General features: G+C 42.7%; 1 protein-coding gene across 1 annotated transcript in view; it reads left to right on the top strand.

Moving 5' to 3' along the window:
- Positions 1-17,094, top strand: part of LOC106602216 (uncharacterized) — a 57,454-nt gene that overhangs the window by 9,497 nt on the left and 30,863 nt on the right. The window contains exons 9-11 of the mRNA XM_045722616.1: positions 200-359; positions 4,273-4,354; positions 12,249-12,511. Of these exons, the coding sequence (XP_045578572.1) occupies positions 200-359; positions 4,273-4,354; positions 12,249-12,511 (505 nt within the window). The remainder of the gene's footprint in view (positions 1-199; positions 360-4,272; positions 4,355-12,248; positions 12,512-17,094) is intronic.

Here is a 17,094-nt window from a genome sequence, read left to right as displayed (position 1 = left end):
TGTGTAAACTGGATGCAACCCAGATATGGATGTCCATGAACCTGCGTATAAGAATGTGAATAGCTTGAAAACAACGGGAAGACATCTTGGACACAGTCTTCAGTTCTTAAAATACCTCAGTGGTTTCCTCCAACTGCCCGTTAGCATGCAGCTCCTCAAACTGGCAGCTCTCTGCCAACCTCACCGACGGTATCAACAGAACGGGCATCGTCTGTGTCACCCTATGCCAGGGCAACGGGACCCTCAACACTTCTACGTGGTGGGCCCCAGGGCCGATAACATGACCCAGGTGGCCAACAGCAACACCTGCTTTTCAAAGAAGGTAGAACTGATGGTGGTGGACAGCGCAGGCAACGTGGGTGTGTGTCTGGGCTCAGTGAAGGACTCTGTTGGAGTGGTTGTGAGCTCTACAGCCCAGGGACAGGTTTCCATTCTTAAGGCTAAGTCCATTATTATTACCATAGCATCCTATTGTTCTAAGATTAACTTAGCCTTAATATGCTTTTGGGGAAAAGGGCGCAGGTCTCTGTCACCAACACTACAGCTGTACCTGTAGTTAGTACTGCATCCACCCAGGTCTCTGTCACCAACACTACAACTGTACCTGTAGTTAGTACTACATCCACCCAGGTCTCTGTCACCAACACTACATCTTTACCTGTAGTTAGTACTACATCCACCCAGGTCTCTGTCACCAACACTACAGCTGTACCTGTAGTTAGTACAACATCCACCCAGGTCTCTGTCACCAACACTACAGCTGTACCTGTAGTTAGTACTGCATCCACCCAGGTCTCTGTCACCAACACTACAGCTGTACCTGTAGTTAGTACTACATCCACCCGGGTCTCCGTCACCAACAGTACAGCTGTACCTGTAGTTAGTACTACATCCACCCAGGTCTCTGTCACCAACACTACAGCTGTACCTGTAGTTAGTACTACATACACCCAGGTCTCTGTCACCAACACTACAGCTGTACCTGTAGTTAGTACTACATCCACCCAGGTCTCTGTCACCAACACTACAGCTGTACCTGTAGTTAGTACTACATACACCCAGGTCTCTGTCACCAACACTACAGCTGTACCTGTAGTTAGTACTACATCCACCCAGGTCTCTGTCACCAACACTACATCTGTACCTGTAGTTAGTACTACATCCACCCAGGTCTCTGTCACCAACACTACAGCTGTACCTGTAGTTAGTACTACATACACCCAGGTCTCTGTCACCAACACTACAGCTGTACCTGTAGTTAGTACTACATCCACCCAGGTCTCTGTCACCAACACTACAGCTGTAACTGTAGTTAGTACTATATCCACCAGAGGGACACCTTTGACTCTGTCCCTGTATCTAAGGATCTGTGTGATGCTTTCTCTCCTCCTGTGGAACAGAGTAGAGCTATAGAGTTGTATAATAGTTCATGTAGGAAGATGTCATGTGGAACAGTGGAGTCAGTGCAGAGAGAGTTGTGTCATTAGATGTAACCAGTATGTATATGTTATGTTGTATTGAAAGTCAGGGTGGAAATATGAACGTTTTATCATAATACATGTGAAGGGTTTTTATTCTTCTTTCTATTCTCTTAAAACTGAAACTATGGAGATATTGTCAGAACTTCTGCTTTTTCATTCTGAGTAACTCTTCATAGTCAGCATCGATAGAACAAAGAATCCTATGTGGTCATCGGTGGCCGGTCACACTTCGGGGGGAAGTTTCCCCTTGGTACAGATCTAGGATCAGCTTTCCCTCCCCCAATCTTAACCTTAACCATTAGTGGTGGAAATGTAAAACCAACCTAAGACCAGCATCTAGGGGACACTTCTCCCTACACCACCGTAGGGGAGCCATAATGTGTTCTCCATTTGAAGGCTGGTGGTGCTGTAAACTCAGTCAGGATATATGTAGTGTATATGTCAATTAACAGGATCCCAATTTATTTTAGCACATCCAAAATTCAGACCCTGTGAATTCACACGTACATCATATAGCATGATATATAGTCATTCAATGTAGTTTATTATCAAACTAAGGCTGGTGGGAGTCATATCATGTATTATATTATCAAACTAAGGCTGGTGGGAGTCATATAATGTGTTATATTATCAAACTAAGGCTGGTGGGAGTCATATAATGTATTATATTATCAAACTAAGGCTGATGGGAGTCATATCGTGAAGTATATTATAAACTAAGACTGGTGGGAGTCATATCATGTAGTATATTATCACACTAAGGCTGGTGGGAGTCATATCATGTAGTATATTATCAAACTAAGACTGGTGGGAGTCATATCATGTATTATATTATCACACTAAGACTGGTGGGAGTCACATCATGTATTATATTATCACACTAAGACTGGTGGAAGTCACATGGTGGCCAGTGTTGTGTTGATTTCACAATGTATCATTCACTGTGGTTGACTGATAAAGAGTTTCACTACCTAAAGTCACACAAACACAGGACAATGCAGGGAGAAGACACAGCTACAGACGTATATTAGAGTTTAGGTTAGAAGTAGAAGTTACTGTTCTTGATCACAAGTGTGTTAAGATGTCAGAGGGAGTCTATGAAATCCCAGATAGATTTGAAGACGATGAGCCTGATGCAATGAAGAACACAGACATTGATGGCCAATTATATTCCAACATAAATGCCTTCAAGCCCAGTCGAAGAGATGGAATTGTTGCTTCAGGTAAGATTGCACGAACACACACACACACACACACACACACACACAAATTACACACACACACACACACACACACACATTAAACAGGTGAGATTACCCTGTAGTACTAGACCTTTGTGTCCCATTCCTGGATGATACAGTACAACACATTACCAAAGATTTAGCTTTAATAATTTGTGATACAGTACATTTTCAGTGGTGGAAGAGACCCTCTGGAGTTGCTGCAGTGTGTCTGGGGCTGTTGTGTGATCTCCTAATAATCTTTGACAGTCAGTCTTTGTTGTGAAGTTATATATAAGCACAATATGAAATGCTCATATATGATTGTTGTTCCCACATATGGGTCCCAAAAGAGGGAAATGAAGTGGATCTTTTCAGTCATTCAACCAGCTGTCACTCAAAATCTCCTCGACCAATCAGGCTCATGAAGAGAGAGGGCTGCAGGACATCTAGCAGTTAAGATTGCTAGGCCAGTAACAGAAAGGTTGCTGGTTAGAATTCCTGAGCCGACAAAGTGAAAAATCTGTCGATGTGCCCTTGAGCAAGGCACTTAAACATAATTGCTTTTGTAAGTCACTCTGGATAAGAGCGTCTGCTAAATTGGGGGGCTGAGTGGCACAGTGGTCTAAAGCACTGCATTGAAGTGCAACAGCCGTCACTACAGACCTGTGTTTAATCCCAGGCTGTATAACAACAGACCATGATCGGTAGTCCCATAGGGTGGCGCACAATTGGCCCAGCGTCGTCCGGGTTAGGGGAAGGTTTGGCTGGGGTAGGCTGTCATTGTAACTTGTTCTTAACTTACTTACCTAGTTAAATACGTTTTTTAAATAAAAAACATTTTAAAAAATGGCTAAAGGGTAAATGTAGAGGAGTTACTGTTGTCATCTCATCCTCACTGGTTAAGACTACCCACATTCAATATCTACTTGGATCTGTTTATAGTGTCAAATCTATTAAATGGACATTATAAGGACCCATGTTTGTAGTCCTGGACCTCCTGAACATGTTGATGTATATTTGGTAGTAAACAGAGGGTCCAAATCAGCAGAAAGGTGAAAGGAATGTGGAGTTCTGGAAACTCCCTGAATTATCGTGAGGCTGTTACATATGATATTTAATATATGTTAACAGCTAGCCTTTGTTCTCCACTTCCCCTCTATGATCTATATCTTCCTGGTATAATAGTGTCCTGTCCATCATTACAAATAGCATACATACATACACATACACACATACACAAGCACGGACACAAGAAGGCAAACTTGTTATATTTTTTGTATTAGCATAGCAACAACTACCCGTGTTATATTTATGATACTTCCCTAGAGTTAACACCTACAGTAGTCACACAGACAGAGACACACAGATGACTCCGAGACGGAGATATCACTGGAAGCAGAGACTTAACGTATAGAGGGCTTGCAGTTGACGTACGACGCCTCCTGGTGGCCATGTTGGAAGACCACCACATTAATTCTAGAAGCAGAGACTTAATGTATAGTAGACCTACATAGAAAGAAAGACCCAGGCATTGTTAAAGATGTCAAAGGTAATCTATGCTGAGCCAGATATGAACAAGAAGGTCAAGTTTGACAGAGTTAAGATGGAGGAGAGGATGGACCAGGAGTGGAACAGGAGACCAGTACTCGGGTAACACACACTCAACCCTATTAGAGCAGAAGGTCCAAGGTCGCTCACCTAGGATTGTATTCTCCAATGAGTTCTGAGTAGGAGGGGAGGAGAGAGGATGTGAGGAGGAATTGAGGAAATATTAGTTGAGAAAGAGCCCATAGGTAAGTCTATCATACCGCTATTTCACCTCTATGGTGACTTCCTCTCTCACTTTAACCACTAGGTGGAATCATCACTTAACCATTCAGCACTGTATTCCACCATCAACATGACAGAGAGAGAGAGAGAGAGAGCGAGAGAGAGGGGGTGAGGGGGGTGGAAGAGAGGGAGAGAGGGAGAGAGAGAGAAAGAGAGAGAGAGAGAGAGAGAGAGAGAGAGAGAGGACGTTGTCATAGTAGGTTGATGTTACATCACTTTCTCACAGATCCAGTTTTGATATTTTCCACAATTGTAATCATTCCATGTCTTTACAGGGTCATCTAGTCCTATGGTTTTACAGCATTAAAGACACTGTCAAAGATGAGCATACCATTATCAAAAAAAAATGTATCTCTCTCTTAGCATTACATTTTCAAATGCAATTAGTACTTGGCTTCTATGATACATCTACAGTTCTCATGGAATGACATCCATGAGTCAAAACATATATTTTTAAGAACATGATTGGAAACTCTCACTCTCAGTGTTTTTCTTGGAGTCTAGTAATTACTATGCTGATAAAGTCCTACAGTATGTACTGTAACTCGCCACTCTGTATTTCCAACCTAGTCTCAAAACATTTCGTATTATTCTGTATGTAAATCAGAGACACTCCATTTGAATATGATACATTACCTTTCATATGGTATGTATCAATTTGTGGATGCCCGTCATCCATTTTGTATGATATGTTACAAATTACAATGTGTATGATATGTTACGAATTTGCAAAAACATACAATATGCTACGGAATGTCCTAAACATTTGAATTCTACTAACATTTGCTAGCTGGTAGTAATTACTATGTTGACGGTTGCATTCAGTGATATGGAGGAGAGGAGATAAGAGGAGAGGAGACAGGAGGAGAGGAGATAAGAGTATAGGACGAGAGGAGATCAGAGGAGAGGAGATAGGAGGAGATATGAGGAGGTGAGGAGCTAGGAGGAGAGGGGAGACTATTTGAGATAGAGCCTTAGTGTCAGAGAGAGACATAGAGGAGGAAGAAGAAAATTAAGAGAATGAGGAAGAGAGAGAAAAAATAAGACAAATAATTGTTGTGTTTATACTGTGAACCATCAGATCCTCCTCTCCACCCTCTCCGAGTTGGGTATCTCCGGCGCGGCTCACTCTTGGATTGCGTCCTATCTGACAGGTCGCTCCTACCAGGTGGCGTGGCGAGAATCCATCTCCGCACCACGTGCTCTCACCACTGGTGTCCCCCAGGGCTCAGTTCTAGGCCCTCTCCTATTCTCGCTATGCACCAAGTCACTTGGCTCTGTCATATCCTCACATGGTCTCTCCTATCATTGCTACGCAGACGACACACAATTAATCTTCTCCTTTCCCCCTTCTGATAACCAGGTGGCGAATCGCATCTCTGCATGTCTGGCAGACATATCAGTGTGGATGACGGATCACCACCTCAAGCTGAACCTCGGCAAGACGGAGCTGCTCTTCCTCCCGGGGAAGGACTGCCCTTTCCATGATCTCGCCATCACGGTGGACAACTCCATTGTGTCCTCCTCCCAGAGTGCTAAGAGCCTTGGCGTGACCGTGGACAACACCCTGTCGTTCTCCGCTAACATCAAGGCGGTGACCCGATCCTGTAGGTTCATGCTATACAACATTCGCAGAGTACGACCCTGCCTTACACAGGAAGCGGCGCAGGTCCTAATCCAGGCACTTGTCATCTCCCGTCTGGATTACTGAAACTCCCCTGTTGGCGGGGCTCCCTGCCTGTGCCATTAAACCCCTACAACTCATCCAGAATGCCGCAGCCCGTCTGGTGTTCAACCTTCCCAAGTTCTCTCACGTCACCCTGCTCCTCCACACTGGCTTCCAGTTGAAGCTCGCATCTGCTACAAGACCATGTTGCTTGCCTACGGAGCTGTGAGGGGAACGGCACCTTCGTACCTTCAGGCTCTGATCAGGCCCTACACCCAAACAAGGGCACTGCGTTCATCCACCTCTGGCCTGCTGGCCCCCCTACCTCTGCGGAAGCACAGTTCCCGCTCAGCCCAGTCAAAACTGTTCGCTGCTCTGGCACCCCAATGGTGGAACAAGCTCCCTCACGACGCCAGGACAGCGGAGTCAATCACCACCTTCCGTAGACACCTGAAACCCCACCTCTTTAAGGAATACCTGGGATAGGATAAAGTAATCCTTCTAAACCCCCCCCACCGAAAATATATAGATGTACTATTGTAAAGTGCTTGTTCCACTGGATATCATAAGGTGAATGCACCAATTTGTAAGTCGCTCTGGATAAGAGCGTCTGCTAAATGACGTAAATGTAAATGTTTAGATTTAGAGGAGAGTATGTAGACATACTGTACTCTGGAAAATGATTCTTCTTTATTTTTATTAGAAACATGTCATGTGATTTTGCAAAAAAAGCGTGACCAATTATTAGCCTATGCTTATCACTTTAATATTAAGAATAACAAAGCACAGATTAATAAATGAAGGAACAAAGTTCTTTAACAAGGTCTACCAGCTTCCTAATTGAATGTGATTGGATACTTAAAACAGTGTGACCTGGACACACACAGAGGGCAGAACATTACTGAGAGGAAACACACACACTCACACAAAATCAATGCTAATAAAAGGTGAGAATGACTCACAACCTTCACTGTACAAGGGACAACATGTAGGTTACCAACAGCAACACAATGTACCATACACCAGTGGACCTGTCTGCTACATACCTACACACTCATCATGGTGTCTATCTGCTATTGTGTCTCTTCCTGGAGGTTGCTGTCTGCTCAAACCACTGGTTAAGAAAATGTTGAGTGGTCTGAATACTTTCCAAAAGCACATAGCATATATGCTTGGTATCTAACTGTGCATCTCTGAGGTTAACTGAATAATTGAATGCTAGACATTGATTGCAAAATATTAGCTCCTTGTTCCTCAGCCTCTTAATAATTGCATAACGGTAAACCTAGACACGTGCATTTTATAGTATTCCGAGTGGTGACGCAAGGCTTGCAACCTTGGCTATATTCCCTCTGGATACCATTCTGGGCCTATAGCATTCACATGATAATGTAGTCAGATTGACTAATGTAGTTTATTATTATTATATTCAAATAATGTTTGGATAATTTCCATCCACCTACATAATAGTGACTCATCCAATTGATGGGGATTTTCTGTATTACACTACAATGTTATCAGCATCAGCTCTTTCTCCCTATTCTTCACATTCATTTTAGAGCACCGGGGTTGGTGACACAAAGGGTTAAGGTGTGAAGTCCTCCCTACATCTATAACACTGTACGTTCTCAGACACAACAGACTGTTAAACTAAAGCAGCAGTTTAACAGGATGTATGAGGTGTGAAGTCCTCCCTACATCTATAACACTGTACGTTCTCAGACACAACAGACTGTTAAACTAAAGCAGCTGTTTAACAGGATATGCAACATAATATACTGTCTGTTGTACTGTGTGTAGATACATAAAGTACCAAAGTATACTTTAAGGGGGCAATTAGAATGAACCTTTATACGGAGCAGTCTGAGGAGATTTATGCTAATGTGGACAGGAAGAGCTGTGGACAGGATACAGTGAACAGGATCATAGATAAACAACCTGAATCTCAGAACACTGGTAAGTACACTGTAGTCATAGAGACACACACATGTAAGTTTAAACTAATGGTTATTATCCTTCCACTTGCTGCATAAACAATTGTGCCTATGTTAATGTGATGAGGAAGGCCGATGCCCTACGCTCCAAGGCTTCAAAATTCAACTGAGTAAAATAAACTGTAACAAACAGATTATTAAATATTCAAAAACGGAATACATTGTGTCTTCCAAATATAGGTCTTACTTCACAAGGGAAAGCTTTTGAATTGATATACTTGTGGAAAAGGATACATGAAACGTTGTTCCTTTAAGACTAGAGGTTAAATGTTCTGAAATGTTTGAGGCTCTGTATTTTAGGATGTATACTAACTGCTGAAACATTCATTTCCATGTTCATAAAGTCCAATGCAAATCGCCACTGTGTATTTCCAACCTGGTCTCAATGCATTTTTTATTATTATGTACGTAAATCCGAGTCACTCCATTTAGTGTAATATGATAGGTTTAATATGACATGTATCAATTTGTGGATGTCCATGATCCATTTTGTATGTTATAAATTACAATTTCTATTATGTTACGAATTACATTTTGTATGACATGTTACGAATTACAATTTGTATATGTTACGAATTTGCAAAATGTACAATACGTTACGAATGTCCTAAACATATAAATTCTACTAACATCAGATAGCTGGCTAACGTTAGCAAGGCTAGGAGATAACTGTAACTGGTCACTATATCTCCTGTTAATGTGTGAAGCTGTATCTTTAACAACCACAAGTCCCCACCAACAGGAAGAGAGATGGGTTGAGAAAACATAACTTTAAAAGTGTGATTGTGTCTCATTGATGATGCTATGTACAGTACCTGTGTCCACAGAGCCTGATAGCTCAGGGAACAGATCCTCCAGAGTTGTTGCAGTGTGTCTGGGGCTGCTGTGTGTTCTACTGGCTGGGATCATAGGCCAGTCTGTCTACTGTAAGTCTTAAATTACAATTCCTACAATTCACCAGCATTCACCTACAATTCACCAGATTATCTATTTTATTGATACACTTGGTTGTTGTTATAACAGATGATGGGGTCTCTAAGAGCTTCTTAGCCTATAAGACCAACTCATCTGCAGAGATAGAAGAGCTACAGACCAGCTACAACAACCTGACTAAAGAGAGAGACCAGCTACAGACCAGTTACAACACCCTGACTAAAGAGAGAGACCAGCTACAGACCAGTTACAACACTCTGACTAAAGAGAGAGACCAGCTACAGACCAGTTACAACACCCTGACTAAAGAGAGAGACCAGCTACAGACCAGTTACAACACCATCACTAAAGAGAGAGACCAGCTACAGACCAGTTACAACACCCTGACTAAAGAGAGAGACCAGCTACAGACCAGTTACAACACCATCACTAAAGAGAGAGACAAGCTACAGACTGAGAGAGATTTTCTTAGCGGGAGGCTTACCAATCTCGGTGAGTAAACCTACAGTAATAAATTATCATTAACAATACACAACTGATCATGAGTCTGTGTTCTTTCATTAAGTGTCCAGTGTGATAAATTGAAGGAAATTCGTATTTTCATCAATATTTTCAAACCTGTCCGGAAGGCTGGCAGAAGTTTGAATCCAGTTGGTACTTCCTGTCTACTGAGTCTAAAACCTGGAAGGAGAGCAGAGAGGACTGTCTGAAGAGAGGAGCAGACCTGGTGATCATAAACAGTGATACGGAACAGGTGAGAGGCAGAGGGAGAGGGATGAGTGTGCAGGGGTAGATATGATCAAACCAATACATCTCTATATTTATCTTTATGAACAACAGGAGTTTCTCTTCAACCTCAAGAGGAGAGTCTGGATTGGTCTGACTGACTCTGTTAATGAGGGGACCTGGAAATGGGTAGACGACACCCCACTGACCACAAGGTGAGAGATGATAACTAATCTGTCAATAAGGCTCCATTCAACCTTTTTCTATGCAGGTTACTGATATTGATGATAGCAGTCAACAGTTAACTATCAGATGACAAATGTCTACATATTATTTAGTATTATGATGTTGTAACTGATGTTTGACTGTTTTTAACCCTGTAGCTACTGGTATTCACCATGATATCTGATTGTTTTAACCCTGTAGGTACTGGTATTAACCATGATATCTGACTGTTTTTAACCCTGTAGGTACTGGTATTAACCATGAAATCTGACTGTTTTTAACCCTGTAGGTACTGGTATGAACCATGATATCTGACTGTTTTTAACCCTGTAGGTACTGGTATTAACCATGATATCTGACTGTTGTTAACCCTGTAGGTACTGGTATTAACCATGATATCTGACTGTTTTTAACCCTGTAGGTACTGGTATGCCAAACAGCCTGATAATGCAGGTCCTAATGGGGACGAGGACTGTGCTGAGATACACAAAGATCAGAGTCCTCTAAAGGCATGGAATGACATGTCATGTCACCAACACTACAGCTGTACCTGTAGTTAGTACTGCATCCACCCAGGTCTCTGTCACCAACACTACAACTGTACCTGTAGTTAGTACTACATCCACCCAGGTCTCTGTCACCAACACTACATCTTTACCTGTAGTTAGTACTACATCCACCCAGGTCTCTGTCACCAACACTACAGCTGTACCTGTAGTTAGTACAACATCCACCCAGGTCTCTGTCACCAACACTACAGCTGTACCTGTAGTTAGTACTGCATCCACCCAGGTCTCTGTCACCAACACTACAGCTGTACCTGTAGTTAGTACTACATCCACCCGGGTCTCCGTCACCAACAGTACAGCTGTACCTGTAGTTAGTACTACATCCACCCAGGTCTCTGTCACCAACACTACAGCTGTACCTGTAGTTAGTACTACATACACCCAGGTCTCTGTCACCAACACTACAGCTGTACCTGTAGTTAGTACTACATCCACCCAGGTCTCTGTCACCAACACTACAGCTGTAACTGTAGTTAGTACTATATCCACCAGAGGGACACCTTTGACTCTGTCCCTGTATCTAAGGATCTGTGTGATGCTTTCTCTCCTCCTGTGGAACAGAGTAGAGCTATAGAGTTGTATAATAGTTCATGTAGGAAGATGTCATGTGGAACAGTGGAGTCAGTGCAGAGAGAGTTGTGTCATTAGATGTAACCAGTATGTATATGTTATGTTGTATTGAAAGTCAGGGTGGAAATATGAACGTTTTATCATAATACATGTGAAGGGTTTTTATTCTTCTTTCTATTCTCTTAAAACTGAAACTATGGAGATATTGTCAGAACTTCTGCTTTTTCATTCTGAGTAACTCTTCATAGTCAGCATCGATAGAACAAAGAATCCTATGTGGTCATCGGTGGCCGGTCACACTTCGGGGGGAAGTTTCCCCTTGGTACAGATCTAGGATCAGCTTTCCCTCCCCCAATCTTAACCTTAACCATTAGTGGTGGAAATGTAAAACCAACCTAAGACCAGCATCTAGGGGACACTTCTCCCTACACCACCGTAGGGAGCCATAATGTGTTCTCCATTTGAAGGCTGGTGGTGCTGTAAACTCAGTCAGGATATATGTAGTGTATATGTCAATTAACAGGATCCCAATTTATTTTAGCACATCCAAAATTCAGACCCTGTGAATTCACACGTACATCATATAGCATGATATATAGTCATTCAATGTAGTTTATTATCAAACTAAGGCTGGTGGGAGTCATATCATGTATTATATTATCAAACTAAGGCTGGTGGGAGTCATATAATGTGTTATATTATCAAACTAAGGCTGGTGGGAGTCATATAATGTATTATATTATCAAACTAAGGCTGATGGGAGTCATATCGTGAAGTATATTATAAACTAAGACTGGTGGGAGTCATATCATGTAGTATATTATCACACTAAGGCTGGTGGGAGTCATATCATGTAGTATATTATCAAACTAAGACTGGTGGGAGTCATATCATGTATTATATTATCACACTAAGACTGGTGGGAGTCACATCATGTATTATATTATCACACTAAGACTGGTGGAAGTCACATGGTGGCCAGTGTTGTGTTGATTTCACAATGTATCATTCACTGTGGTTGACTGATAAAGAGTTTCACTACCTAAAGTCACACAAACACAGGACAATGCAGGGAGAAGACACAGCTACAGACGTATATTAGAGTTTAGGTTAGAAGTAGAAGTTACTGTTCTTGATCACAAGTGTGTTAAGATGTCAGAGGGAGTCTATGAAATCCCAGATAGATTTGAAGACGATGAGCCTGATGCAATGAAGAACACAGACATTGATGGCCAATTATATTCCAACATAAATGCCTTCAAGCCCAGTCGAAGAGATGGAATTGTTGCTTCAGGTAAGATTGCACGAACACACACACACACACACACACACACACACAAATTACACACACACACACACACACACACACATTAAACAGGTGAGATTACCCTGTAGTACTAGACCTTTGTGTCCCATTCCTGGATGATACAGTACAACACATTACCAAAGATTTAGCTTTAATAATTTGTGATACAGTACATTTTCAGTGGTGGAAGAGACCCTCTGGAGTTGCTGCAGTGTGTCTGGGGCTGTTGTGTGATCTCCTAATAATCTTTGACAGTCAGTCTTTGTTGTGAAGTTATATATAAGCACAATATGAAATGCTCATATATGATTGTTGTTCCCACATATGGGTCCCAAAAGAGGGAAATGAAGTGGATCTTTTCAGTCATTCAACCAGCTGTCACTCAAAATCTCCTCGACCAATCAGGCTCATGAAGAGAGAGGGCTGCAGGACATCTAGCAGTTAAGATTGCTAGGCCAGTAACAGAAAGGTTGCTGGTTAGAATTCCCTGAGCCGACAAAGTGAAAAATCTGTCGATGTGCCCTTGAGCAAGGCACTTAAACATAATTGCTTTTGTAAGTCACTCTGGATAAGAGCGTCTGCTAAATTGGGGGGCTGAGTGGCACAGTGGTCTAAAGCACTGCATTGAAGTGCAACAGCCGTCACTACAGACCTGTGTTTAATCCCAGGCTGTATAACAACAGACCATGATCGGTAGTCCCATAGGGTGGCGCACAATTGGCCCAGCGTCGTCCGGGTTAGGGGAAGGTTTGGCTGGGGTAGGCTGTCATTGTAACTTGTTCTTAACTTACTTACCTAGTTAAATACGTTTTTTAAATAAAAAACATTTTAAAAAATGGCTAAAGGGTAAATGTAGAGGAGTTACTGTTGTCATCTCATCCTCACTGGTTAAGACTACCCACATTCAATATCTACTTGGATCTGTTTATAGTGTCAAATCTATTAAATGGACATTATAAGGACCCATGTTTGTAGTCCTGGACCTCCTGAACATGTTGATGTATATTTGGTAGTAAACAGAGGGTCCAAATCAGCAGAAAGGTGAAAGGAATGTGGAGTTCTGGAAACTCCCTGAATTATCGTGAGGCTGTTACATATGATATTTAATATATGTTAACAGCTAGCCTTTGTTCTCCACTTCCCCTCTATGATCTATATCTTCCTGGTATAATAGTGTCCTGTCCATCATTACAAATAGCATACATACATACACATACACACATACACAAGCACGGACACAAGAAGGCAAACTTGTTATATTTTTGTATTAGCATAGCAACAACTACCCGTGTTATATTTATGATACTTCCCTAGAGTTAACACCTACAGTAGTCACACAGACAGAGACACACAGATCACTCAGAGACAGAGATATCACTGGAAGCAGAGACTTAACATGTAGAGGGCTTGCAGTTGTCGTACAACGCCTCCATGTGGCCATGTTGGAAGACCACCACATTAATTCTAGAAGCAGAGACTTAATGTATAGTAGACCTACATAGAAAGAAAGACCCAGGCATTGTTAAAGATGTCAAAGGTAATCTATGCTGAGCCAGATATGAACAAGAAGGTCAAGTTTGACAGAGTTAAGATGGAGGAGAGGATGGACCAGGAGTGGAACAGGAGACCAGTACTCGGGTAACACACACTCAACCCTATTAGAGCAGAAGGTCCAAGGTCGCTCACCTAGGATTGTATTCTCCAATGAGTTCTGAGTAGGAGGGGAGGAGAGAGGATGTGAGGAGGAATTGAGGAAATATTAGTTGAGAAAGAGCCCATAGGTAAGTCTATCATACCGCTATTTCACCTCTATGGTGACTTCCTCTCTCACTTTAACCACTAGGTGGAATCATCACTTAACCATTCAGCACTGTATTCCACCATCAACATGACAGAGAGAGAGAGAGAGAGAGCGAGAGAGAGGGGGTGAGGGGGTGGAAGAGAGGGAGAGAGGGAGAGAGAGAGAAAGAGAGAGAGAGAGAGAGAGAGAGAGAGAGAGGACGTTGTCATAGTAGGTTGATGTTACATCACTTTCTCACAGATCCAGTTTTGATATTTTCCACAATTGTAATCATTCCATGTCTTTACAGGGTCATCTAGTCCTATGGTTTTACAGCATTAAAGACACTGTCAAAGATGAGCATACCATTATCAAAAAAAAATGTATCTCTCTCTTAGCATTACATTTTCAAATGCAATTAGTACTTGGCTTCTATGATACATCTACAGTTCTCATGGAATGACATCCATGAGTCAAAACATATATTTTTAAGAACATGATTGGAAACTCTCACTCTCAGTGTTTTTCTTGGAGTCTAGTAATTACTATGCTGATAAAGTCCTACAGTATGTACTGTAACTCGCCACTCTGTATTTCCAACCTAGTCTCAAAACATTTCGTATTATTCTGTATGTAAATCAGAGACACTCCATTTGAATATGATACATTACCTTTCATATGGTATGTATCAATTTGTGGATGCCCGTCATCCATTTTGTATGATATGTTACAAATTACAATGTGTATGATATGTTACGAATTTGCAAAAACATACAATATGCTACGGAATATCCTAAACATTTGAATTCTACTAACATTTGCTAGCTGGTAGTAATTACTATGTTGACGGTTGCATTCAGTGATATGGAGGAGAGGAGATAAGAGGAGAGGAGACAGGAGGAGAGGAGATAAGAGTATAGGACGAGAGGAGATCAGAGGAGAGGAGATAGGAGGAGATATGAGGAGGTGAGGAGCTAGGAGGAGAGGGGAGACTAATTGAGATAGAGCCTTAGTGTCAGAGAGAGACATAGAGGAGGAAGAAGAAAATTAAGAGAATGAGGAAGAGAGAGAAAAAATAAGACAAATAATTGTTGTGTTTATACTGTGAACCATCAGATCCTCCTCTCCACCCTCTCCGAGTTGGGTATCTCCGGCGCGGCTCACTCTTGGATTGCGTCCTATCTGACAGGTCGCTCCTACCAGGTGGCGTGGCGAGAATCCATCTCCGCACCACGTGCTCTCACCACTGGTGTCCCCCAGGGCTCAGTTCTAGGCCCTCTCCTATTCTCGCTATGCACCAAGTCACTTGGCTCTGTCATATCCTCACATGGTCTCTCCTATCATTGCTACGCAGACGACACACAATTAATCTTCTCCTTTCCCCCTTCTGATAACCAGGTGGCGAATCGCATCTCTGCATGTCTGGCAGACATATCAGTGTGGATGACGGATCACCACCTCAAGCTGAACCTCGGCAAGACGGAGCTGCTCTTCCTCCCGGGGAAGGACTGCCCTTTCCATGATCTCGCCATCACGGTGGACAACTCCATTGTGTCCTCCTCCCAGAGTGCTAAGAGCCTTGGCGTGACCGTGGACAACACCCTGTCGTTCTCCGCTAACATCAAGGCGGTGACCCGATCCTGTAGGTTCATGCTATACAACATTCGCAGAGTACGACCCTGCCTTACACAGGAAGCGGCGCAGGTCCTAATCCAGGCACTTGTCATCTCCCGTCTGGATTACTGAAACTCCCTGTTGGCGGGGCTCCCTGCCTGTGCCATTAAACCCCTACAACTCATCCAGAATGCCGCAGCCCGTCTGGTGTTCAACCTTCCCAAGTTCTCTCACGTCACCCTGCTCCTCCACACTGGCTTCCAGTTGAAGCTCGCATCTGCTACAAGACCATGTTGCTTGCCTACGGAGCTGTGAGGGGAACGGCACCTTCGTACCTTCAGGCTCTGATCAGGCCCTACACCCAAACAAGGGCACTGCGTTCATCCACCTCTGGCCTGCTGGCCCCCCTACCTCTGCGGAAGCACAGTTCCCGCTCAGCCCAGTCAAAACTGTTCGCTGCTCTGGCACCCCAATGGTGGAACAAGCTCCCTCACGACGCCAGGACAGCGGAGTCAATCACCACCTTCCGTAGACACCTGAAACCCCACCTCTTTAAGGAATACCTGGGATAGGATAAAGTAATCCTTCTAAACCCCCCCCCCCCACCGAAAATATATAGATGTACTATTGTAAAGTGCTTGTTCCACTGGATATCATAAGGTGAATGCACCAATTTGTAAGTCGCTCTGGATAAGAGCGTCTGCTAAATGACGTAAATGTAAATGTTTAGATTTAGAGGAGAGTATGTAGACATACTGTACTCTGGAAAATGATTCTTCTTTATTTTTATTAGAAACATGTCATGTGATTTTGCAAAAAAAAGCGTGACCAATTATTAGCCTATGCTTATCACTTTAATATTAAGAATAACAAAGCACAGATTAATAAATGAAGGAACAAAGTTCTTTAACAAGGTCTACCAGCTTCCTAATTGAATGTGATTGGATACTTAAAACAGTGTGACCTGGACACACACAGAGGGCAGAACATTACTGAGAGGAAACACACACACTCACACAAAATCAATGCTAATAAAAGGTGAGAATGACTCACAACCTTCACTGTACAAGGGACAACATGTAGGTTACCAACAGCAACACAATGTACCATACACCAGTGGACCTGTCTGCTACATACCTACACACTCATCATGGTGTCTATCTGCTATTGTGTCTCT

This window comes from Salmo salar, chromosome ssa08 (genome assembly GCF_905237065.1).
Source record: "Salmo salar chromosome ssa08, Ssal_v3.1, whole genome shotgun sequence".
Classification (NCBI taxonomy): domain Eukaryota; kingdom Metazoa; phylum Chordata; class Actinopteri; order Salmoniformes; family Salmonidae; genus Salmo; species Salmo salar.
Note: the sequence above shows the minus strand (reverse complement) of the source record. Positions and strands in the feature narration are given on the sequence as shown.